This window comes from Trichoderma evansii (genome assembly GCF_050947405.1).
Source record: "Trichoderma evansii strain SZMC 28006 chromosome Unknown GGI43scaffold_15, whole genome shotgun sequence".
Classification (NCBI taxonomy): domain Eukaryota; kingdom Fungi; phylum Ascomycota; class Sordariomycetes; order Hypocreales; family Hypocreaceae; genus Trichoderma; species Trichoderma evansii.
The window spans coordinates 233,089-258,158 of NW_028145191.1; the positions used below are offsets into that span (position 1 = coordinate 233,089).

The window sequence follows — 25,070 nt, forward strand, 5'->3', positions numbered from 1 at the left end:
CGGTAGCGCCTAGGCGGACGCAGGTACACAGTACTTGGGACCGCGGGCTTGCACAAGCGCAGGCTGGGCCGTGCGCGGGCCCGGTTTTCGCATCGTATCTTGTACTGGATACGCGCGCCGGCGACCAGGGTTCACACCATTTTTTCTCGTGTTCTGGCTCTGGCGCTGCGGCTTGGGCGGATAAGGCAGAGCAGGCCAGCGTCGTCATAGGCCCAGGCCTGAACCTGGCCGGGGGAGCAATCAAAACGGGCTGGTGGCAGGCTCGGAAACTGGCCAGATGCAGCACAACGCAAGCAACGTTGACACACTGGATAAGACACACTATCAGTCAGCACCCTCCATTTTTACTGTTCCTCTTTTTCTCTCTTTGTTATACCCGTTTTGCTCCTCCAATACGAGGCCGGAGTGGCGTGACGTGGGCCGGGAGGAAGGGGTCGAGAATGTACATTCCACGCTACAGGGAGTACAAGTACACTCAATATACACGGTATGAGACGACTCAGTTCTATTCGCATTCGTACATGTACTCTCAGCTCCAGCTTCAGCTACCTGGTAACAAAGAGGAGCTTGATGCTAATTTTGGCTCACACGCCAAACCGGGGCATCACCAGTTTACAGTTTACGTCAACTGGTTTGACGTCGACTTTGACATGCAGCAACGAAGAGGAGGGCTGCGGAGTCGTTGAAAATTAGGATGTGCATGTACGAAGAGCGAGCATTACCTTAAGCTGTATGCTTGAAGCCATGAATTCCAGCTTACTTGTGATGCTAAATTATAAGTCTCTTCTCTCTGCATGCGCTCTTCTTTGTTTGTTTCGCAACTCTCTCTTTGTCTGACACCTTCCCCTCAAGACATTGAGCTGACGAGTGCAAAAAAGGGTGAGCAGCGTCTTTACGAAGATAAGCATTCCAGTTGAGTGTGATTGGGCCGCTGACTGAAACTACGAAGTACCTGGCCCGACTCAAGGTACCCGTTCCCACCATCCACTTTTAATCTTTTTCTTTCACGGCAGAGATTTTCTGTACTCGGGTTTCACAGCAGCCGTGATCGTCGGGCGTCCTGTGGTGAGACTCGAAAATCGGGATGTGTCAGTTGTCAAGTGGTTCGTGCTGCTGCCGCTATAGTTGATTTTCATTATCTTTGTCTTGCTTTGATTCTTGTTTTCAGCGTAACATGGCTTGGGATCGAAAAGAGGGGCCATCCCTGGAGCTCCATTCTTCGGGATAAGGAAAAACGAATTAGGCCATGATTGGCTTAGCGGTACGAACGGCCGCACAGCCCTGCTAGAAAGGGATATTGTACATGGCCACGCTTGTAAGAGTACAAAGTCGAGTCGAGCTAGAATACCTAAGAGCTAAAGAGCTGTGGTGGCTGGACAGGAGACTGGAGGCGGCAAGGCAAAAACAAGGTGATTATGAAGCTGACAACTCCAGACAATAAGAGGCTCTTTCGTGAGAGTGAGCCAATTCCCGCGATCATGTGCCCAATATCACGGTAGCGAGTGGAAGGGCACTTCGTACAGGATGGAGCCCATGCCATGCCATGCGCACTTCGGGCCCTTTGGCCGATTGGGACTGGGGGGAGCGAGTCGCCTAAGTGGAGAAGGGGTTTTTTTTCCCACAAAGGTGGTATCGCATCGCCGCAATCGTGGATACGACGCAAGATGGCACCCAGAAACTTTGGCGGGAGCTCCGTAGCGAGTACATTTTTTGGCTGATGTTGTCACTGCACGTTCTCGGCACTACGGCGGCGAGCCCAGCCAGATGCGTACATGCATGTACGTAGGACAACTGCTTGTACCGCTACAAGTCGTGCTGCTCGTAAAGCTCAGGTTTCGTTGAATTGATGCCTGCAACGGTAAAGCGGCCGGTGTCAGATTCGGACTTGGTCGAGTTTCCCTTTGTTGTTCATCGGGGATGGCCGGCCATGGGCCCGGCACGATCGGCTTCTGTAAGAGAGATAATAGCGATAGGGAGCAGCAGGAGTGGTGGCCGGGTTATTTTCCTGTTTGTTTGTTTGTTTGTTTCTTTGCCTCCATTCACTGCTTATCGGTGTGATAGTGCTAGGTCCTGTCACACTGGTTGACTGGCACACATAGGTGACGTCTGATTGCCCATGGTGATGCAGCCGCGCATTGATGTTTACTCGCTGCCTGGATATCTAATCACCCGAAGCTGTGTGAAGCCTCCAGTTGCTATGTGACATCTCTACCCACATGCCAAGTAACATCTTGATTGATCGTCCATCGCCCTCCCGGCTTCAGCATAGCACAGCACCCCTAAAGCAAAGGACAGGAAAACTCTCCTCACTGACACGAGCCGCCGTGTGTGCATCATCCCAGTCTCGGCGATCCACCGTCGCATGTTTGAGTTTTTTTTTCCTTTTCGATCCTGGCGATCAACAACGGATATAGCTAATCCATCGACGATACTGTGCCGGTTGTAAGTGCTGTGGCGTTGCCCACTTGTTTCAATGTTTCCATTTTTTCCTCAGCGCATGGAGCCTCTGTATTTTGTATTGATACGAGTAAAAGCGGCTCAGACGGGGTTTTCGGAGCTGACCATTGAAGTAACCCTTTTTTTTTCAATGGTCTGAGCATCGGCAAGTAATAGGTAAGTGCACGTATACGAGCAGACAGGCACAGGTACCACTACACGTACTCCTGAGCCACTAGAAATCTCAGCCCAGGCCTTATTCGTGCCTCTGCAGCTCTCTTTCGCGGAAGCGCTGCGGCGCACCAGCCTGCGCACTAGGCCACTAAAGCCCGCCCACCGCGTCCGCTAGTGTGCACTGTAGCTGGCACGCACCGCCCATAAAACGGCTGTTCGCGCTCGTACCGGCCTCGTACCTGGTGTACATGCGCCCCAGGCACCCGGTACATGTACATGTGATGGTACCTGTACGAAGCGGCCTCGTATCGCTGACTGACTGACTGCGACTCGTCTCTTTTTCTCGACAAAGCCTTTGAGGCCTGAAGCCTTTCCCCTCCAACGATTCCGACAAAAACCATCGCCAAATCTTGCTCGACGGCGCCATTCCAGCGACCCTCGACGACGCTCGCTCGTTCACCCTCCCGCAGCTCTGCGGTTTAGACGCTCGTTTCTCCCTTCGCTTTTGCCAGCCATGACGATCCGCATCCTCATCAACGCAGCGCTGCTGGCCATTCCCATCGCCGTGACGCTGGGCATCTTATTCGGCCTCCAATCGCACCGAGATGCCACAGGACAGCCGCCTTTGTTTGCGCCTCAACCACCGCCAATCCCAACTCCATCACCAAAACCTGTAAAGAATGGCGTCACAAAGACGAGATATTGCGAAAAGTCGTACGGAATTACACCAGAGACCTCTGGACAGCAGTATATATGTAGGTGCCGAGCTACTCTATTCGCAATGCAATACCACCAAGCAGAGACGGCAATCTTCCGGAGATATGGCTGGGCACTTTGCAAATTTTTGTTGTAATTCAATATCAGGCACGAAAAGGATTCTGGTCTGATTTGAAGCTTGTATGGTGGCTATTGATATGCTACGATACTTGAAAGTTGGATTCTGCTCGTGCTATGCCATGCCCATGCCATTTCGAACATCCACACAACACCCGTATCAAATCTCAGTCGCCGAATATCTGGTGAAATATCTGGTCTCCGACTGCGTTGCCTCTTCATTCTGTTTCAAAATATGTTGATCTCCATATTTGCAACTATTGATCCAAACATGTTCAACTGACACTTGCTGCTCTTAGTAAATCCCAACCAATGGAATTGGAATGTCGGCGATCCAGGACGCTTGTGTATGAATGTATGTTTTAGAAGTTCTGCATCTGAACTGATACGCCATTTAAAAATGTCCCGTACTGACACTTGATGCCAAGGTTACCACATTCAACAACGGCACATATGCCACAAACACTACCGCTCCTCAGTTTATGGTTTCATGGCAATACCCCCCTGGGCCAGCGGACAACCCCGTCCACGCTTTCCCTAACATCCAGATTGATACCAACGTACTCCCCGCCACCGTTAACAGTATTTCCAAAGTCGATATCGATCTCGAATGGTCCTACGGCATCGGCAATGAGACCACAACGGTTGCTCTCCCTGCCGAACTTAGTGCCGACAATCTCAACACCAACGTTGCTATCGATATGTTTATTGATAGCGATAAGACGACTGCTCAGAACCCTTCCAAGGCCCAGTTCGAACTCATGGTTTGGTTTGCAGCCTATGGTAGTGCTACTCAGCCCATCGGTTTTGCCCAGGGTGCTGTGTCCACCCAAACACTTGATGGCAACCAATTGTAAGTACCATTTCTCTCTTTCCCATTTCCTTCTTTAGAAACTCATGTACACATTATTGACAACCGTCTGTCTCTAGCAATCTTTATGCTGGCATTAACACAGCGACTAAGCAAACTGTCATGACCTGGTACACCAACACGCCTATACTAAAATTCAACGGAGACATCTCTCCACTCATCAACAGCGTGTTCAAGCTCACCTCTACTATCGATCTTCCCAAGTCCAGCGACTACTTGGGATATCTGGCTCTGGGCTCTGAAACCTTTTCCGTTGACAAGACCGTCACCCTTTACGTACCCCAACTCTCAATAGATATAGAAACATCCTCCACATAAGGAGCACACCTAATAATATGGCGACTTGATTTTCTCCTTTTTTAATCTCGCATTTCGTCTAAATCAACCGTGCCGTCAGACAATTGCCTTATTTGTCCCATCGAAAAGCTCCGATTCGCCATGGCGCTGGTGGAAGATTTAACCGTCGAAAACAACGATATCCGGCTGAAATGACGCTGCCACGCCCCTCTCTGGCTGTAACCTCTCTCCCGGCAAAGTGGCGATGGGAAAATTCCCCTAAATGGCGAGCATCGGGCCCTGGGAAAAATACAACATTAATTTATCGATCGAGCATGGCATGGCATGGCATCCACTCCGATCAGATCGGATCTTTTCTTTGCGGCATGTACTCGTACATAATGGACTCTGTCGTGGACTCAGGGTCTTGACAACTAGGGTGGTTTTTACATGTTGCATGGCGTTTTCTGCCAATTGCGTCTCGGGTATGGAGTTTGGGCGGGTTTGGCTTTCTTAAACATTACGTGTACATAAAATCTTTGCTGCGAACCATGTTGATTCAGTGACATCTTTTCTTCACGATTTTTTTTTCTCTACTCATACTTTGCTTTGAATGCCTAGCGTTTTCCTAAAATCTCAATCGTTCCGACCACTTGGTAATAGGAGTGGAGAGTTCCTGAGCCGAAAGGCCAGGCCCCCTTCATGGCAAAACTCTTCGGGTAAAAAGCTGCTCTAATTATCCTGTCGCCACAGCCCGGCCTCGCAATTGGCCAATCAGAACAGGTTTCGGCGCATTGGACTTTTTTTTTAGAATAGGTGTTTTTTTCTTTATCAGCCGCGTACCGGCTTATAGGCTAGTTGTTTCTGACAACTGGGTTAGCATGAGCTAGCAAGAGCTTTAACTGAGGTTCCCTGGTTTTACTTCCGGGTATGTTGTTAATAGGTGAGATGATGAATCATGTCTATGAGCCTTTGGGAAGCATAATTGTTGGCCAGTTCGTGTTCGAATAACAAAGTTCCAATGAAACGCAAAGTAGAAGCTTATGCTTACTCTTACCGTGATTAATAACCCATGAGTCTGATGACGACGATGGAAAATACGCTAAGAGAAAAAAAAACTCACTCGTTTTTCTTTTGCCACCCCGAGGTCCATCGAGTTCAATAGAGATGCTGCTAACGGCGGCACTTTTTGGTTTCGCCGCTTCTTATAACCCGACTAGGAATATTTATTTTTAGTTCACCCCTGACTAGCAGATAATGTGGCCCACCGTTGAAGGCTGCGTTACTATGAAAGGAGTGACATTGCTAATTAGTTGTGGCAGTAATTGCTAGTGAGTATCGCTCTGAGAGATTGTAATAGAACAGCTGTTTGATGTAGGTATAAGCGGCAGTAGAATTTTGTAGATCAATATATCGGGTCGCAATTTATTTGTCGCTGAGCTACAGGTCTAGCTGATTTAGTGTTGAATTTTCCTGTGATTATCCTGTGGCATCCCACTCGGTGCTTGACTTGCAGTATCCTCTTTGAATAAGCGCAAATCTTGCCTGAGAGATGGGATTCTCTCGGCACGCTGGGAAGAATGGATCGCAAGCATTTTTATTAGAGTACAGTAAAATGTACATGCACTCTTCGAGCTGTTAGGGAATTTTATTAGCGTGTAACTCGCACATGTCTCTCCCCCAGGACGCAATATATTTCGTTGTAAGGGGTTGACCAACACGAAGCGGTTCTTCATATTATGGAGCTCAGTCCCACGCCTATATATCCGCATTCAATGTTGCTGAAACAGATCAAGACTCTGGCACTGCGACTCTGCTTGTCATCCCCTGTTTCTGTGGTACAGGATGGCATCATGAGAATTTTTTTTTATCCAGTTTCTGTGCAGTATTTGCAAATTCCTAGCATGGACTGGTTCTTCGCCGAAGCTTAAGATTTCCGAAATCAGTGGATAATCTTGCAGCCCAGAGCCAAGGGATTTGATATGAGTAGCATTAATCATTAAATGGGGGAGAGAAAAAAGGGTTGGATTAGATCAGATTGACGACATGAATGAACCACTTAAACTTGGATTTTCAAATTTTAGGTTCTTCTATGAGAGGGACTGATCAAGCATGAGATAGGGCATGTTGCTTAAGCAGATTGGCTACACCTTTACACCCTGTTTCCGCAGCCCATGATAGAGGCGTTCGGCCATCATCATCCTTGGAATCAATCTCAACTTGGCCAGTAGCGAGCAATATCTTAACTACACCTTCATGCCCCTTTTTTGCGGCGAAGACCAGCGGCGTTCGGCCATTATTATCCTTGGAATCAATCTCAACTTGGCCAGTAGCGAGCTATATCTTGACTACGCCTTCATGCCCGAATCCCGCAGCGAAGCACAGCGGCGTTTGACCATAAGTATCCTTTGAATCAATCTCAACTTGGCCCGTAGCAAGCAATAGCTTAACTATACCTTCATGCCCGTTTTTTGCAGCAAAGAGCAGCGGCGTTCGGCCATCATCATCCTTTAAATTAATCTCAGCTTGGCCTGTAGCGAGTAATAGCTTAACTACAGCTTCATGTTCGCTTCTTGCAGCCAATAACAGCGGTGTTCGGCCACATTCATCCTTTGAATTAATCTTAGCTTGGCCTGTAGCGAGTAGTAGCTTAACTACACCTTCATGCCCGTTTTGTACAGCCCACATCAGCGGCGTTCGGCCATTATTATCCTTGGAATCAATCTCAACTTGGCCAGTAGCGAGCAATATCTTAACTACGCCTTCATACCTCATTTCTGTAGCCCATGACAGCGGTGTTCGGCCACATTGATTATCCTTTGCATTGATCTCAACTTGGCCTGTAGCAAGCAGTAGCTTAACTACAGCTTCATGCCCGTTTTGTACAGCCCACATCAGCGGCGTCTGGCCGTCACCATCCCCTGAGTCGACTCCTACTGTAATCTGGCCAAGACTTTGTAGGATAGCACTTATCACTCCCTGAATACTATACCTTGCTGCAATATGTATAAGACTGGTATTTTTTGATGGGCAGTTAACTGAATTTTGGTCTATCTCTTTGTAAACTTTCGTCCACAGACTTACTAGATCATTTGATGGCCAAGCAAGCAATTTCAAAAATTGTTCGGCCGGGATATTATGGATATCACTTTGCTTCATGTGTGACACCCATGAAGTAGTAGCGTACTGCAAGAAAGGAAAGTCGGCGGACATTTGATAACGTTGATAGCTAGTTAATTGTCCAACTTCTTCCATCGCCAAGTAGCGTATGCAAGTCTCAGACAAATACAAGTGTGACATTCCAATTGCCTCATTGGTAGACGTAAAACTGCCATTTAAGGCTAATAAACCCTTGTCGATTAAAAAATCCTTAACAGACTGGTGGATGAATTGGACAATTTGGGTACGAGTCCCCGGCGCTATCTCAGCAAGGCCCTGGCTGAGACTCACAATTCGTTTCCCCATGCGTTTATCATCGGGTATATAATCCACTGCATTATGGCATGCTTGTATTGATGAACAATCAGGGTCTATAGCCATAGCCCATCGTAGCTCCTCTATCGATAACGGTCTCGTGGCAAAATAAATCCACTGGATTAGTTTCAGAGAAGCCGGCGCCATATTTCGTATGAGTTCATTGTATAATGATTCGAGGTCTTCGGGAATAGAATCCACTGCTGCTTTGATTTCGTTTGGCCCAGCACCGTCTGACTCAAGATTTTTAATTCGCTTCACCACCAGCTGTGCCCATAAAAAAACACCAGAGGCACGTTCAATAATTGAATCCACGATAGTAGATGGAATGGGCTCTTTGAAAGAAGATACTTCGGATTTCACGTAAGTGTGAATGTCGGCCTCGTTCTCCCACTCTAGGCATACCTCGGCCAGGCCAGGAGAACTTAGAATTGGGTAATGACGACAGCTGAAACAGATGCGAAGCTGATTGGAACAAGCAGACAGGGCTACTGATCTCTTGAATAAGAGTTCGAACTTCTGGACAAGGTCTTTTGCACTGCCTTCACCACATTCGTCCAATGCGTCGACGAAAAGCCAAACTGAACGAGTTTCTAAAATTTTCAGAAGAGACGACTCGATGGCGAACCATAATTCTTTTGAATGCCATTGCCATTTTTCGCCGTAGTTGCCTATCTCCCTGCACTTTTCACCAAAGGTATCAACAAGATTTGACAAACAATCAGGTATCTGCTTAAGAATTTGATGAAGAAGCGACCGGAAGAAACCAAGTGGCGTTTTCTGAAGATCACCGCCACGGCCGTGGAAGAAGAAAAAGAGGACTAGATCACTGTCTCTGGCACAAAGGAAACATCTTTGGTTGGTAAAGGCATAGTTGAGAAGCGTAGATTTTCCTGAGCCTGGTTTCCCTTTGATCCAAAGGATTTCTTGATTACATGCTATCCACATTTTAAATGTCTCGTTTTGAAGTAGCCACTCGCATGTACCTGAGACGGCGAGTTCAATTTCAAGAGAGCGGCTCTGCATATGCTCAAAGGCCAGCGACTTTAAGCAATCCTGAGCTTGCCGTGATAGGGTCGGTTGCAATGTACCTATAAGGTTTTAATACCATTCCTACCTGACCCAACTGACGTGAGCCTTGACTACATACTCTTTTCCCGTGCTTCTCGAACGAGGGTTTGAATTCGTCCAACAACTTTTTCGTACTCGTTGTCTTCCGACCCGAATTTTACCATTTCTGAGTGAGTTCGGTCGATTGCGCAGATATACTGTGATCCATTCTCCCACGCGCGGCAATGTGTGGCAGACTCTTTTGATACTAAGACGGCTGCTGGTCCAGCCATTTTCCACTTGCCTCTTTCATCCTGTGACGTATCAGCGCAGCCCTTTCGAAATTCTCTAGTAAGAATATACCTGTACGGCAGTCGGCGATAAACGGGTTTCATAGAAACACACAATCTTGGATTCTCCTTGGCCTCCAAATGCTTCTGGAAATTCGCGCCGCTGGGTGGTGAGTGTCTGTGAGCTATGGATCCCGATGGATTCTAACAGGGAGCGATTCGATCCGTTGCCGACAACGGATACAAGTGATTTGGTATCCATGCCGCCATGTGGGACGCCAAAAAAGGCGATTCCGTATACTGCTCGTAGTAATTTTTGGTCTTGTTCTTCAGGTGACTTTGATAGGGATATAAGTGTCTGTCACATGTGAGTAGACTTTCTAAAATGATATGGTGGATGTGCATACTTCTTTGACGATCAGTCCACCTAGGCTATGGCCGATGAATACGATCGGTCGAAGTACGCCGGCAATCGCCACGTTTTGAAGAGATGAACGAAACGCCGTTCCAAGATCTTCTAAATTCTGGAAACTATCGCTCTCCTAAAGACTCGAACTGTAACTATATGTCATAATACGCGCAATGGGCTTATTGCTATCCGTTTCAGTCACACGATACGGGAGCGCATCTCGTAACCGCATGTGCTCCCCGCCTCGCTCTTTGAACGATCCGAATGCATGTCCACCGAGGCCGGAGATTGCCACAAGGCTAGATAGTATTAGTATATGTCTACAATGTAAGTTGTATGGGTATTGCTTACTCAACTTTGTGATCTTGCAAAGGGGGGGCATATAGTGTCGTGATGCCGAGAAATTCGTCGTCGAGCGTTAGATTTGATGATCCACCGGATGGATTGGGCGACGGAAACAGAGGAATTTGCCAGATCCGCCCGGCCAGAAGCTTTTGCAGCTCAGGGGAATCACTCTGAAATGACAATGTAGCCGTTTGAGAGAGCCCGTGAACCTAGTTGGCCAAAGACCTGATATCTGGGCTAGCAGAGACTTTCTCTACCAAGAAAGAATGCAGGTTGTCTTGACTCCAGGCACAGGGAATGCCGCGTACACGAAATGTTCGTTGCCCTACCGATCATTTATGTACTGGTAATGTAGGCTTTCGAGAGGGGTAAAAGGCTCTAGAACTCGCCACAGCACATGAGAAAAGAGCAATGGGGAAGAAATTCGGCAGATATAGGCTAATTTTAATTTGGGTTGGCTTTGTATCTAGTGGCTAGTATGATCGTAAGGGTAGAATACATGTAGATTCTGTTACATGACCATAAGTGTTAAACCAGGTCCAGAGTAGAGCTAGGTTCCAAATGAGCTTACTACATGTATCCATACTACAATTTTAAATGAATCATGCGTTTATCACGGGGTCAGGTATGGCCAAATCAGTCTACGGAATAATATAATAGGGCAGTAGGTAATGGGATTTTAAGGTGTTGTCGCAAATTTGCATCTATATAATAGTCCGACTGCGACTCGGATATTTTCACCAATTATATAATAATTATTCTATCAAATAGCCCATTATTTATCTTGATATAACAATCACTAAACAATGTCTCAGATAATAGTATGAGTATAATCGTTTTTGAAAGAACATACATGTAGTTTTTATATTCTGTAACTGTTTAACTAAAAGTTTCTGAACTCTCTTTTGTAGGAACAAATGTATATTATCAGGTAGATAAATATAAATAGAATAACCACTATGAGATTATCAAGCTAATACTTAGAAAGGGAGCCGAGGCCGAGACAAGAGATAAAAAATCGCATTCGCTCTATATTCTGATTCCACTCCGACGACGGCGGGTGGATATTTCAAGGCAATATGAAATCGCCACCGGTCGGTTCCTGGGCAACATTGAGATTGATGGTGCTAAAGATAGGCTGCTCGGAGCTGAGGAAGCCCATGTCAATCCAGGCGGCGGAATCAAGCGAGTGGCCATCGACCTCTCTTAACCAATCGGCAAACGAGAAACTTGGATCAATGCCACCGCGCTCATCCTGAGTGTTTCCATGAACGGCAATCTTTTCAAGTTGACAAGCAAAGAAGCGGGAGAGTTGAACATAAAGATGCGCTGCCGACGTGGTTGGAAGACCTCGAGCGATCCTCTCCATATGATTCGGAGCCTCACGAACCCTGGACGCGGCTTCGTTGATATCCACAGCCATCAAGCCACCCCGCGCAATGGCCTACCGACCGTGTAACGTCAGCTCTACATCTGCCGTGAAAGGGGAGAAGGTCAAGGCGATTAAATGGTGCTCCAGACGTCATAGGTAACACTTACATGGAGGATTTCTGTGACTGCGTGGCAAATCATAATGAATTGGTTATTGTGGAAACCAAGCATGAGCTCCTGTAGGACTTGGTCAAAGAGGAAAAGGCCGAGTAATCGGCTAGCAACGTCGACGGTCTTTTTTGTGATTGTTAAGAGCTCGGTTGATGTGGTCGCGCTGTCGATGGTCATCAAGTCTCTTGAAGCCTGGGCATTAAGAACTAGAACACTATGATCAATATAGAAGGCCAGCACGGGGAGCATTACTGCCGATGGAAGATCATCAGCAGTACACCGGGCAGTACGGAGCCGATTAAAGGCTGCAAAAGCGTGTGAATGCCAATGCAGGACCGATGCGGGAGTCTTGTCTGCGTTCTTCCGCTGTTCTAAGGCATGCAGCTGCATTCATTAACTCTACTACTCCAAGAAGGCTGTAAAGGAGATGCTGGCACGCACTAGAAACCCTCTCATCTCCACAATACCAGAAATAATGCGATCGTGAGGAGATGCCATTGGGTTGCGCCACCAGTCAGGAACAGAAGTTGGAAGTTCTTTCCAAGAGATACAAGTGGATCGTCCTGTTGTAATGCCAAAACTCTTGTCAGCAATAAATATATAAAGCCATGTCCTTTCAAAATTGCGAAAAAGACGCCCTTTAAAATCAGCATTTGATCTTGAGGATATAGCGTTGACATATTCGGCAATGGAGTTGGGTTTGTGTATCCCTAGCTCCCTCGCTAGCTGTGCAGCCTACCAGGTATATAGTAATATTAGTATTGTTTCCTCAACTGAAAGGAACAGCATAATGTAACCCTTACATGACTAATGTGTAACCAATATGTATCGTCAGATTGCTTCTGGCAAACCGGGGCCCAATATTGCATATTTATAATTGCCTGAATAGTCTCCAGAGATTTAACAGAAGCAGCAATAGACCATTTCATGCCCCCCTCAGCTAGAGATAGCAGTGCTGGGTAGAGAATTCTATCGCGAGGTTGTGTCGAGATGGCGCAGCCGAGGGCACAAATAACTGAGAACAGGGTGAATGATGTACTAAAGACATATTCAGGAGTGTGGAGGATGGGATCTAATAACCCCACAAGTGGATTGCGTATCTTGAAAAACCTGTTGGAACAGAAAGTTTATCAGCTTGGGACACGTACGCACGGACAGACCTATCGTCCCTATTTCCTCTTGCTCGATAAAGCAGCTCGAAGGCAGATCAAGATACAAAGTGAATGAAGGTCAGAGGGGCATACAATTTGAAATACAGAGAGGCATCGTTCTGATCAATTAGTCGGGCAGTGATGGGATCGCACGTAGTTGGTTCCAACTTTAATGTACTATCGATTGACTGAGAGGCCAATATATGCCAATCGCTATCGTAGGTTGCCTGCGGTGCTGGAAAACCAATATTAGCCTGCGCCGAGTCTCGATACGACAAAGAACTGGTGCTATCTTACCAAAATACTTCATCAGCCTGTCGTCTATCGGGCACACGGTTTGATTGCGGATAGCCGGGTTCTGGAACGATGGCATCATATCTGGGTCATGGCGTTGATGGATCGGGCTCCCATCAGATGCGACGGCGGCTGCCAAAATATGGAGAGGCGAGACTAGAGTACTCTGTAGGTCAATCTCAGTAGCAACCTGATTGGTTTGACTGGGACCATTGGCGGATGATGCATGTTCTGCGGAGGTATTTGTGGTAACTCCCGGACAAGATGACGCATGAAGAGATGCCGGCGAGTCTAGGGAGCGGACGGGAGCATTCTGATGGGAAACGTGAGACTCAATGATGGCAGCAATAACTTGCTCGCGCACGGAGCTTTCGTTGATACGCGACAGAAGCTTTTCGACAGTATCGGGTTTGCTATGTCTCTATAATTAAAGGGCTACTACTACATGCATTTATCTTGTATAGTATGGAAAGAACTCACTTTGTACTTCCTTGCTTGCGCCCACGATTAGAGCCGAATGGATAGCGGCACGGCTGGTGCTGTAACACGCAGCGGGAGCTGTGTGGGTTAATCCAGTTCGGAATGCCATCCCCAGTCTAAACACAAGACTCACCATGGCATGCGTCGGTCGCAACGCTGCCTTGCTGTACGGCAGCTGAAACACGCTGTGCGCTGCTGGTTGCCACTGTTAGTAACAGTCACGTCATTGTGTTCTGTTTGACGCTGGCGTTGTGGTTGCTGTCGTTCTAGTCGCTCTTCCGGCTGCTCTTCCGGCTGATCTTCCAGCTGCGGCTCCTGCTGCTGTCTACGTGTGCGTAGCATGAAGCCGTTGTATCGGAGTTGATGTACGCGCAATGGGTGTATGTTCTGATGTGTAATGTAAATGTAAGAGTTGCTGCGCGGCGTCTAAATTCTAAACTGTACAGTCTGCGGGCTCTTGATATAAAATCGCCTTCGGGGCCCCACTTTTATCACGGTCCGTCTCAGTGGAGCATATGGCGTTCGGTGAACTCCGACTAGCACAAGACCCGATTGGTTGAGAATAGTTGAATATTCGCGATATTCGCGATATTCGGATATATATAATTGTGCCCTTCCTTCATGTTGAAAGATGTAATATTTTGGAAACGTACTTGTCTCAGAATTATCTCTTCTTATACACGTCTTAACCCAATCTCTTTCATCATGGTTCTAACCGGAGGATGCGCATGCGATGCCACTAGGTACAGGGCTGAGGGTAAGTTTGAGTTTGACGGCATATAACCGCCTACCTAGTTGCGTCGCAAATCCTTCGAATTGTTGCTGATTATTACAAAGTTGAAACTGGAGCGAAAGCCGTCTGCCACTGCCTCAACTGCCAGAAAGTAAGCCCTGATACCGATCGAATAAATGCTTGCCAGACTACATGTATATACCTAACACAACTATAGCGTACTGCGAGTGCCTTTAGCGTTAATATGATTATCCCTCGCGATTCCTTCAAGATCACTCAAGGTAAAGGCAGCTAATTTCCTCCATATGACCTTTGCCTAACTCGTTAGCGATAGGAACTTCCAAGTCGTATACGTACCTCGCCAACTCCGGAAAGTTATACCACACTCACTTTTGTGGAGATTGCGGTTCTGCCATCTACGGGGAACCTGAAGCATTTCCCGACATGGTTTCAATTAAGGTCGGAGGTCTAGACCAAGGTCTTACTAACCTAGGCACGGTTGATGTCGAGGCTTACGTTGAAAGGCGAAGAGATTATTTAAAGCCTCTGGAGGGAGTCAATCAAGTTAATGGGATGATTTCAGCATAGAAAACGTGCGAAAATTATTGCGGGCCGCAATTCTTCATTGAGCTTTAATATGATTTTATTAAATGTCAAATACAACTGATTAGAAAACTGCCCTAATAGCCCTGAATAGGCATGTGAGCAGAACCTAATATATACCCACATACTTCTAAACCCTAGCAAATGGCTCCAGGAGTTGTCAAATTGCCAGGTGCGTGCCGAAGAAGGTGGCCTTCAACGGTGCCGGTTACATCGCCGTCGAGTGTTCCGGCTTGTTAAACGCCCTGAATATAGAGACGCAGTAATTCATCTAGCACCATATTGCGCCTAGTGTTAATTCTTAAGGGATTCTTGAGACATCTTGTGCCTGTGATAGCTGACACGGCTCTCTTTAAGTGACAAGTGCGCATGCACGGCTTGAACAGCCTACAGCGATGTGGGCGGAGATTAAGCCCATTTATGCTGCGTGACATCCGTGACTTTAATAAGGACTATATCCATAATGTTTTCGTGTTTCTCTTTGGTAATTTTGAGGTAATAGCGGCAATTTGATCAAAAGAGCGCAGTGGCGGCGGGGAAGCTTGGACTCCGATAGCGGATAGTCAACAAAGAAGGTTTGCATAGTATCCGAGACATCACAACAACTAGTTGTGCGGAATAGTGTTTAAATAGTACGATAGCTGCTGCAAGGAACAGAAGCGTAACTCGGAATTTAATTTTTGCCTCAACCAGATCACGCTTATATCATTTTGGTGCCTGAGGAGTAGTCTTGGTCAACCTCTGCTTCTAAGGTTTGAATAGCATCTACTTCAAACGATCTAGAGGACTGCACAAATCAACCTTCTCGCAAACGTCCAAATGGGGAAAGGAGAAGGAAATGTTTCAAATCGCGGCACGATTTATGCCAATCCATCAAGCAAGGCTCCAATGCTAGACGTCGTTTGTGACTTGTGGCACCCTGAGTCCAATCCAGATGGGTATCTTAGTCTAGGGGTTGCTGAAAATGTCAGTAAAATTCGGCTTAGTTTTGAATCGATAGCTAATTTTCTTTTTTAGACTTTGATGCATAAGGAACTGGTTGAATTCATGACTAATTCTGTGAGTCAACTCCCTGTTTCCACCTCCTACTAATAGACAACGTCCCAAAAGCGATATTGCATAAAGAAAATAGTAGAACCAAGATCCTGCCTTCACTAATACTAGATCCAACAGTTTAGTATTGACAGCCACTGCCTTACGTATGGGGATGGTTTTTCGGGGAGTCGTCGTCTACGGGATGCAGTTACAAGGTTCATCAATAACTATTTCAACCCAGCTCACTTAGTGATGCGATCTCAGGTTGCAATTACATCTGGGGTTGGGCCAGGAATCGAGCTATGTGCATTCTCCCTTTGCGACCCCGATGATGGCGTGTTGTTAGGACGTCCATACTATGGGAACTTCCCTGGCGATCTTGAATCTAGAGCTCGGTGGGTGGTTCGAATATCTGCGTGGATCGTGTCAGTTTAGAACTGATATTTCTAAATTATGCAGAACAAAAGTCATAGGAGTCTCCTTTGGCGAAGTGGATCCTTTCGGCGGTGATGCTCTTGTAGCCTACGAGAAAGCCCTCCTTAATGCCCAAAAGGCTGGCATAAGTGTGCGGGCTCTTCTACTTTGTAATCCTCATAACCCTCTTGGTATGATCCCCCTCGACTGAAAGAGCCGGTTAAATCGTTGTACGTCTCACATGAAGCTGGCTCTAGGAAGGTGTTATACACGGGAAGTACTCGTCGAATACATGCGTTTCTGCCAAAAGCATAGCCTTCATCTCATAAGCGATGAGATATATGCTCTGTCGGTCTGGAATAATCGCCATTCTCCCGACGCTCCAACATTCGCATCTGTATTATCAATAGATACGAGCGGACTTATCGATCCAAGCTTGGTACATGTGCTCTGGGGGATGAGCAAGGCTAGTACTCCTTCGTTCCTACAGGTGGTATATAGGCTGAAAAACTGACTGTACCAAAGGACTTCGGCTCAAACGGGATTCGAGTAGGCTGCATTATCAGCCAGAAGAATAATTTATTTCTCCAGGCACTGGAAGCCAATTCTTATTTCACGTGCCCTTCTTCTCTTTCCGACTCTGTATCGATCCAAATCCTCTCAAACGATAAATTTGTCAAAGATTATATAGAGACAAACATATCTCGTCTCGCTGCTAATTACAACTTGACCACTCACTTCCTCGACAGACATGGTATCCCATATCAGAAGGGAAGCAATGCTGGATTTTTCATCTGGGTTAACCTATTTGCAGCACTTGGAAGGCAAATAGGGCATGAAAGACCCGAGAAGGAGCTGTGGACTCTCGAAATGAACCTGCAAACGACTCTACTAAAACATAATGTTTTCCTTGCAAGTGGGAAAGCTTTTGGAAGCGATAAACCTGGATGGTTCCGAATTGTATTTGCACATAGAGAATTTTACTTAGCCGAGGGTTTGAGGAGGATAGTCCAGGCAGTTGAAGCACACAACCGCACTCTTGTATAGGCATAATAGTTGGTAATATTGAAGTAGCTTTTTGTTGTGTACACGCACTGTCAAAATTGTCATACATAGGCTTGCCTGGATCATATTTGGCTGATGACTTATTAATAGGTGAGATTTTGTTACTCGAGTTGCACCTTAGGTCGGCTGCAACTCTATCGAATTATATTTAGCCGTGTTGCAAAGGCATCAATTTTCGTTTCCATTAGCTAAAAAGCGTAGTCTTTTATAACAATATAGCAATTGCAACAGCAATCTCTCTAAAATATTGAGCTGTGACAAGATTCTACATAGAGCATCCCTTTGCGCAAGAATCCTGAGTTGTGTCAAGTCTACAGAAACATGAAGATTCCACGGAAATATCTGCGCCTGCAGCAGCAATCGTCAACTGCCTCTTGATTATCCCTGCTTCAGCAGTGCGCCCAAGACGGATAAGACACTCGTGATAGCCGTGAAGGGCCCAGACGTTATTAGGATGCTGATGAGCCCGGATGAGTTTATCATCCAGTCCCAAGTCCTCCGCATACACTTTAGCGGCCTTTTCAACATGGCCTCTTTCTAAGAGAAGAGCTGCATAAGGATGTCGGGTGGGAAGCATCCAACCCCAAGGCTCTGAATACACCAAAGAATCGTCCCGATGAATGGCCAATCGTAGGCTTTCGTATGCTTGCTCGTAGTTGCCTCGTCGGTACTCAATCTCTCCATCCAACATCGCTACGGCAACTTGGAGAACATCCAAAATCTTGTTGGGGAAATCTAGTCTAGTCGGAGGCACTCGCGCTGCTGCACTGAGAAATAACTCTCGCTCCTGGTCGGCTCGTGCGACATCTCCGGTAGCGGCCCATGCAATACCCTTCCCGTAGTGTGTCATGGCCAAAGTGACACAGTACAGATCCTTGTTTTCAGGAATTGGCAGGGCTCTAAGTTCTTCCCACATTCCAAACCGGATCAAGACGTGTACGCGAACCGACTTGAAGAACTCAAGCCAATTCGCCATAGGGGGAGAGTCTATTAAAAGCATGTCCTCGGTGATTGTAGCTTCCATTCGTGAAGTCGCCTCAAGAGCCACTTGAGCTCGCCCAGCCATCATAGCTGCATAAATAAGAGAGTGATAGTTGTGCATACGGTAAAAGGAGTAGAAGTTTTGACCGCCCTCGCGAGCGTAATATTTGTCATCGGCAATTGTGGCTTTCATGTTCGTGTCGAGTGCTCTCCGATAATCTCCTACAAGGACGTCAATGTGGCTGGGCATGTGATGCATGTGGCCGCCATCCGGAACGAGACTGCGCAAGTGATCTGCTACGATAACAGCTTTTTCGGGGGTTTTCGACATTTCCACGAGATGGATATACATGTGCAGAACTCCAGGATGGTGCTTGGCATCTGGATGCTGTAGTGCTCGCTCAAGGATATCTTTTACTTCCAGAACTGGTGTCGACAGATCCGGCTCGCCTGATTGGGCTTTGTACAGTTTCCATGGAGCCGTATTCATCAACGCGTCGGCCGTGAGTGCGGCAATATCCAAGTCGTTCTCTCCAAAACGACGGTAGACCTGTCTCATAGCATCGGCGTAAGCCACGGTGGAAGGCGTGAAATCATCTGGCACTTCCTTACTCGGGAAGCGGTACTGTATGGCATCGACAAGGGCCTGCTCCACGGGGCTTGCAGATGATGCAAAATCCTTCGCCTTCTGAGCCAGGTCATGGCACTTGCTAACTGTAGTCTTTAAATCTGCTTCGTCGAAGGCCATCCAGACTTTGTTATAATTTGGACCAGAAGCAAACGCCGCACCCCAGTAGCCAAGAGCACATGATGGATCATGCGCAATGACCTGCTGAAAACAGGCGGCTGATTCGCGGTGATTGAATGAAAAGGCCCAAATCAGTCCTCTATTGAACCAGACTTGTGCACCGCGGTTGTTTGTGCTAATCAATCGGCTGTGGTTACCAAGGTCGTAATACTCATTCTCAGCGGGCACCTGACCCATGGACTCCAGACTCACAGCCATACTAGTAATTGGAATAGCTTTGATGAATAGAGATATTGTGGAATAGAAGCAAAGATGGCTAACTGATGACCAATTCTGATAGTTGTGTATAGAAAGATATCTCTGGAGAAGCCATAGACTGGAATATCTTTCTATATAAAGCTCCTGTGTGGCAGGGGGGCAATCACTTACAGATATTGGCTGCAACTGCATTAGGTCATCTATTGTGTTTGCGGTGGCCTGATTCAGCAGCTTATCCGACAACTTTGTCTAATTCAACTTTGCCACCCACCTTCCTAAGGGCCTCGGGGATTAAATCAAGACAGCGGATAGGTTGAGTCTGGCGCATAGTGGCGACCTTGTAGCTGAACACTGCTTAGTAACAACGGATAGGAAAGGTAAAAGCTTAAAGTGCGTCGTATTTTTTAAGACGCCCTGGGTATAGCCACTGGGCGAAACAAGCGGTCCGCAAAAAAACCGGGGAGCTTATAACCATGAGCACAAAGCTCTGCCATTAGGCACATAGGCATACTGTTATTCTGCTGCTTCTATTGATTTCTATCAACTATGTATAGCGTAACAGCACTGATTATAAATCTTAGTATTTTTAATTTTTCCTTTGCGTGTGTTTTCAGTTTGCGGTCCATTTTTCCAGCGGATCGGTTGCGGGCCTAGACATAGCTTGAATATATGCCAATTACCCACCTATATCCAGAGTTGAAGAATATAAATTTGAGTGAAGGAGAGCGAGGAATATTCTCCATCTCAAGCTGGGAACCTGTTCTCTTTGTAACGTTTTCAGGGTCTTCTATGAGAAACAATGTTGCCTATCACTCTCTATTCTCACCAATACGGGCCAAACCCGTGGAAGGTCGCTCTCATTCTAGAAGAGCTTCATCTTCCATACGAGACAAAATTTATCGATTTCAAAGCCGTCAAAGAAGAGCCTTACCTTTCAATAAACCCCAACGGCCGACTTCCCGCTATCCAGGATCCAAATACAAACATTACACTTTGGGAGTCTGGTGCAATTGTCGAATATCTCATCGAGGAGTATGATCGCAGTTCACAGAATATAAGTTATAATGACGCTCCCAAGTCGTACCTCTGTCGACAATGGCTCTTTTTCCAGGTTTCTGGACAAGCTCCATACTACGGCCAAGCTTCCTGGTTCTCGCGCTTTCACCCAGAAAAGCTCCAGAGTGTCATTGACCGCTACGTCAAGGAAATGCATCGAGTTAATGGTGTTTTGGAAAAGATTTTAAGCCGCCAAGACTGGCTTGTGGGAGACAAATGCACCTATGCCGACCTTAGTTTTGTGGCTTGGCAGAGATGGGGTCCTCGGTATGGCGGCGAAGATTTGTACGAAAAGTTTCCCAATGTGGGTGCTTGGATGAAACGCATGGAGTCTCGGCATTCAGTGGCAAGATATATCAGGATCAAGATCAGGCTATGGAAGCTGTGGAAAAGCAGTCTTGAAAAAAACAACCACGGGTTCACAGGCTTGTAGAGTGGATATTAAAGAGGTCCTACAAAATGCAATATAAGTGAATCGCATGATTAGAAACATTGTTACAGCTTAGAATAATTGATTAGTTAGGTATCCTGGAAAATAGAATTTATTATTTTAATTTCTATCATAACCCTTAAACAAACCTTTGTTTTTCTTCTACTATATTGACGGTTTGAAGGTTGTTGAATCCGATTGTAGTGTTAGTCAACTGGCAAAGGCAAATCATGGGGGGGGTTTAATTTAACCGCCGCACAAACCCGGACCTAATCGAGCTATATTCCTCATAGGTCTTTATGGTGATTGTAATGCAATGTAATTTTAGGTTTCGATTTAGGAATTTGCCCTTTTTAGGGTCTGTGATTTGCCGATACTCGCTTAAAACACTACGTGACTGTTTCGAGATATAAATCTATGTTAATGAGAATTTTGATAACAGCTTTGCTTTTTCCCTCTATGCACTTGTTTTATTTTGCTTGGATATCTCCTGGAAATGACGCATATATCACCTGCAATACACTCTGCGATATGGCTTTGGGTAATCTTATGACAGCTAGCAATTCTCCTCTCGGCAGAGGATTAGTAGGCATATATGCTGTCTGCCATCAAGGTCTGTACTATCTTCTCTCCATTTTTCGTTGTTATTTTGACATGAGGCTATTATTATCGAGGCTACTGGACTATTTCGAATTTTGGCAATTTTCGGCAGGCACGGCAATCAGATCAAAGAGCGCGGGTGATCCTACACCACAGGAGGTAAATAGGAGTTGTATGGCATCCACCACACCATGTGGGTACCTAAAATAGCAATGATGGCTGTTGTAAGAAGCACACATTGCTCTACCAGAACATGTCTTCATCATTCTGGGACTTAATAACAGATGCGGCTTTTAGAAGTATTTGACGTTCATTCGTGTCGGAGCGAGTGTAAATTACGGGCCATCCGGCTATCCATCGAAATCCTGTGGCATTCATATATGTCCAGTATATTCTAAAATTGCAATTCAAAAATTATAGGCTGATACTGAACTCAAAAATATATTTGAAATACAAATAAAGTCTTGGTGGCTGATCTTGCCTCAAATCATCATCCCTTTGGTGGCATGAGCCGTCGGCATCCATCGACACCAGGCACACAAGGTTGACTCAGAAATATTAATCTCTGGTAGAGCGCTTTGAGAGGACCTTGAAATCTACATTTTACGCAATCAGGGCCGCTAAACTGTTTAATGGCTCCCCCAACAGAAACAGTGATGAGGCAAGACGTTCAAAACAGACTTTCGTACACCGTACGACCAACGTGTTTGGAGCAGCCGACTTCATCAGCTCCGGACGGAGGGTATGGATGGGTTGTTACGATTTGCATCTCTCTTGTCAACGCCCACTCATGGGGAGTTAATTCGGCTTATTCTATATTTCTCGCACACTATTTGCAAAATAATACCTTCAAAGGTGCAACCAAGATCCAATATGGATTTGTTGGAACGCTAAGCGTCAGTTGCGCCCTGCTTGTCGCTCCCTGTGCCACCATTTTCGTGCGAAAGTGTGGGACGAGGCCAACAATGCTCAGTGGATCGCTTTTAGTGTCGGTTAGCCTTATTTGCTCAAGTCTCTCGACGGAGATATGGCAGCTATTTCTATGCCAAGGAGGACTTTTCGGAGTGGGAATGGGACTTCTCTTCCTTCCATCCTACGGAATCGTCGCCCAGTGGTTCAGTAAACGACGAGCTCTGGCTAATGGAATAGCTATTGCTGGAGGAGGTGCCGGCGGTCTCATATATTCACTCAGTTCCAACGCCATGATTCAGAATCTTGGTTTGCCCTGGGCTTTCCGGATATTGAGCATTGTTACTTTCGTTGCAAACACCGTCAGCATCCTTCTTATCAGAACCCGATATGAGGAGACTGGATCACGTCAATTAGCCTTCGATACATCGCTTCTTAAAAGGCCTGAGTATATTCTTATCTTAGCTTTCGGCTTCTTGAGTATGCTGGGGTACTTTATCCTGATTTTCACTCTAGCACATTATGCAAATGAGCTTGGACTTGACGCTTCTCAGGCTGCTGTCATTCCTGCTCTACTGATGTTAGGGCAAGCTATCGGTCGTCCATTGATCGGATATCTATGCGACTCTATCGGAAGCATTAATATAACCACTTTGACGACTTTTTTAGTAGGGGTCCTTGCCTTAACTGTCTGGGTCAACGCCAAGAGTTACGGGGTTTTGATCTTCTTCGCAATTGCCGAAGGTTTAGTGGCAGGCGTCTTTTGGGTTACAGTAGGGCCGATAATGGCTGATGTCATTGGCCTCGAAAGCCTTCCGCCGGGATTGACTCTCCTATGGTTGACACTGGTCCTACCTACAACTTTCAGCGAACCGATCGCTCTGCAAATTGTCGGCCGAACTGGAGACTATATTGGAGTACAGATTTTCACAGGTCTTGTCTTTGTTGCCGCAGCGCTTTGCATTGGTATTCTTCGAGGGTGGATGATTCGTCGGGAGACGAGGTATAACCAGGCTGGGGCTAATTCAACAGAAGGAGCATCAATACAAAATTCGGTCCAGTTTCGATTGTCAGCCAGCGACTGTATTAAGTGGCAAAAGGTCTAATCTGAGTAGAGCCTTTACCAGCAAATCTCTTCTAGGTCTTTGTTGAACTTGTATAGCTTTATTGTATTAATTAAAATAAATTCCGCCTTCAAAATGGATATTAAGAAATTATTGGATTAAGAAATCATATTAAGAAATATATTCGAGCTTTACAAATCGATTTCGCTTTCAGATGGTACATGCTATTGAAATTGGGCTATATTTCTAGAATAACACGATATCGGATTCTGTTTGCCATGAGTTCGTCAATCACATACTGGATGCTGGCCGCTCCAATGTTCTTGAACACTTGCACGGCCGGTCGAATTCCGTGACGCGCAGCAAAATCGAGCATCTCATCATGATTTCCCCTCGACGCGACTAAACTCGAGTGAATATGGTATCCCTGAGAAAGCATCGTGCCAGCACTTGGCAAATATCAGTTTATACTATCTCGACAACTGCTGGGAGGCAAGTCTTACGGTAGGATGAGTGGGCGAGATGAAGCAGTCAATGGCACTACGACACCATCTCTGGCAAGGACGCGAGGGTCCATTAATCTGGAGTCGTTAGCTTCGTAATAATCTTGGCCCCCTTCCAGATAACGTACTTGTCCCAGTCAGGATAACTTGAGCTCGTGATGACGACGACATCAAGAGGTGTTTCCATCTTTACATCACCAAGAAGCGCAAACTCGCTTGCTCCGAATTGCCGTGCTTCCTCCTCTTTACTCGGCGTCGTGCTCAGGGCTACGACTCCAGCACTGAGATGTGCGGCAAACTGGATGGCAAGATGCCCAAGTCCTCCGATGCCAACAATGCCGATTCGAATGCCGAGCCTAATGGTATTTTTGAGCGCGTTATAGACGGTTGCCCCGGCACATTGCAATGGGGCAGCATGCTCACTAGCGAGCGTGTCCGGAATTCTGTGAACATACGTTTCCTTTCCAATATAATATTGAGAAAACGTTCCATTGTCAGTGTCCCCCGAGCCGAAGATCACGCGTTGTGAGCAGTAGATGTCTCGACCCGATAAGCAGTACCGGCAGTTTCCACAGGAGTGTCGGTGGAAGCCACCGCCGGCACGGTCTCCAGGGGCAAGAGTTGTAACCTGCGATCCAACCGCTTCCACGATACCGACTCCTTCATGTCCTAGCGACAAAGTGGCACCTTTGCTAGCATATAAGGCATCGGCGTAGCAGACACCAGAGTGGGTGATGCGAATGAGGACATCTCGAGGGCCTAATGGGGGAATATGTGTTCTAGTCTCAACGATGGCCCCATCTGTAGAGAAATAACTGGTGTATTCTTTTCCAACGAGCTTGGATTCGGCCATAATGCTATAGAGTCGAGTTGTTTTCGAGAATGGTACTGGGTAGGATTGTTGATACGCGTGGCAGTTTCGATTCACAGACAAGAATGTTGGCAAGGTATTTAAACGAAGCAAAGCTAGGCCACGAATCGATGGAAGTAGCCGTTTCTGCGGAGATAATACGGTCATCCGCATCATGTATTTCCTCAATCTCTT

At 46.5% G+C, this 25,070-nt stretch overlaps 8 protein-coding genes across 8 annotated transcripts; 5 read left to right on the forward strand and 3 right to left on the reverse strand.

Annotated features, from left to right (window-relative positions):
• Positions 1 to 2,779: 2,779 nt before the first annotated feature.
• GGI43DRAFT_95264 (concanavalin A-like lectin/glucanase domain-containing protein) lies at positions 2,780 to 4,754 on the forward strand. The gene is made up of 4 exons (XM_083210570.1): positions 2,780 to 3,365; positions 3,744 to 3,799; positions 3,873 to 4,297; positions 4,375 to 4,754. The coding sequence occupies exons 1-4, from the start codon at positions 3,125 to 3,127 to the stop codon at positions 4,631 to 4,633; spliced, it is 981 nt and encodes a 326-aa protein (XP_083058810.1). The 5' UTR covers positions 2,780 to 3,124; the 3' UTR covers positions 4,634 to 4,754.
• Positions 4,755 to 11,062: 6,308 nt separating this feature from the next.
• Positions 11,063 to 14,056, reverse strand: GGI43DRAFT_409238 (Zn(II)2Cys6 transcription factor). Its single transcript, XM_083206486.1, has 8 exons — positions 13,760 to 14,056; positions 13,627 to 13,704; positions 13,150 to 13,559; positions 12,946 to 13,087; positions 12,505 to 12,811; positions 12,143 to 12,436; positions 11,699 to 12,085; positions 11,063 to 11,603 (listed from the first exon to the last, which is right to left on the reverse strand). The coding sequence occupies exons 1-8, from the start codon at positions 13,966 to 13,968 to the stop codon at positions 11,229 to 11,231; spliced, it is 2,202 nt and encodes a 733-aa protein (XP_083058811.1). The 5' UTR covers positions 13,969 to 14,056; the 3' UTR covers positions 11,063 to 11,228.
• A 275-nt stretch (positions 14,057 to 14,331) lies between these two features.
• On the forward strand, positions 14,332 to 14,947 carry GGI43DRAFT_385356 (GFA family protein; the record flags this gene model as incomplete). The annotated part of the gene is made up of 4 exons (XM_083203643.1): positions 14,332 to 14,383; positions 14,464 to 14,510; positions 14,577 to 14,640; positions 14,694 to 14,947. 4 exons carry the CDS (start codon positions 14,332 to 14,334, stop codon positions 14,945 to 14,947), a joined length of 417 nt encoding a protein of 138 aa, XP_083058812.1.
• Positions 14,948 to 15,781: 834 nt separating this feature from the next.
• Positions 15,782 to 17,458, forward strand: GGI43DRAFT_428659 (pyridoxal phosphate-dependent transferase; the record flags this gene model as incomplete). Its single annotated transcript, XM_083208992.1, has 6 exons — positions 15,782 to 15,928; positions 15,980 to 16,021; positions 16,136 to 16,392; positions 16,457 to 16,602; positions 16,669 to 16,904; positions 16,937 to 17,458. The coding sequence occupies 6 exons, from the start codon at positions 15,782 to 15,784 to the stop codon at positions 17,456 to 17,458; spliced, it is 1,350 nt and encodes a 449-aa protein (XP_083058813.1).
• A 283-nt stretch (positions 17,459 to 17,741) lies between these two features.
• Positions 17,742 to 19,463, reverse strand: GGI43DRAFT_428660 (uncharacterized protein; the record flags this gene model as incomplete). Its single annotated transcript, XM_083208993.1, has 1 exon — positions 17,742 to 19,463. One exon carries the CDS (start codon positions 19,461 to 19,463, stop codon positions 17,742 to 17,744), a length of 1,722 nt encoding a protein of 573 aa, XP_083058814.1.
• Positions 19,464 to 20,262: 799 nt separating this feature from the next.
• GGI43DRAFT_385359 (glutathione S-transferase family protein) lies at positions 20,263 to 20,952 on the forward strand (the record flags this gene model as incomplete). The annotated part of the gene is made up of 1 exon (XM_083203644.1): positions 20,263 to 20,952. One exon carries the CDS (start codon positions 20,263 to 20,265, stop codon positions 20,950 to 20,952), a length of 690 nt encoding a protein of 229 aa, XP_083058815.1.
• An 850-nt stretch (positions 20,953 to 21,802) lies between these two features.
• GGI43DRAFT_428661 (major facilitator superfamily domain-containing protein) lies at positions 21,803 to 23,548 on the forward strand (the record flags this gene model as incomplete). Its single annotated transcript, XM_083208994.1, has 4 exons — positions 21,803 to 21,848; positions 22,348 to 22,938; positions 22,975 to 23,424; positions 23,520 to 23,548. 4 exons carry the CDS (start codon positions 21,803 to 21,805, stop codon positions 23,546 to 23,548), a joined length of 1,116 nt encoding a protein of 371 aa, XP_083058816.1.
• A 212-nt stretch (positions 23,549 to 23,760) lies between these two features.
• On the reverse strand, positions 23,761 to 24,878 carry GGI43DRAFT_423903 (NAD(P)-dependent alcohol dehydrogenase; the record flags this gene model as incomplete). Its single annotated transcript, XM_083208296.1, has 3 exons — positions 23,761 to 23,971; positions 24,026 to 24,103; positions 24,154 to 24,878. The coding sequence occupies 3 exons, from the start codon at positions 24,876 to 24,878 to the stop codon at positions 23,761 to 23,763; spliced, it is 1,014 nt and encodes a 337-aa protein (XP_083058817.1).
• Between the last annotated feature and the right edge of the window lie 192 nt (positions 24,879 to 25,070).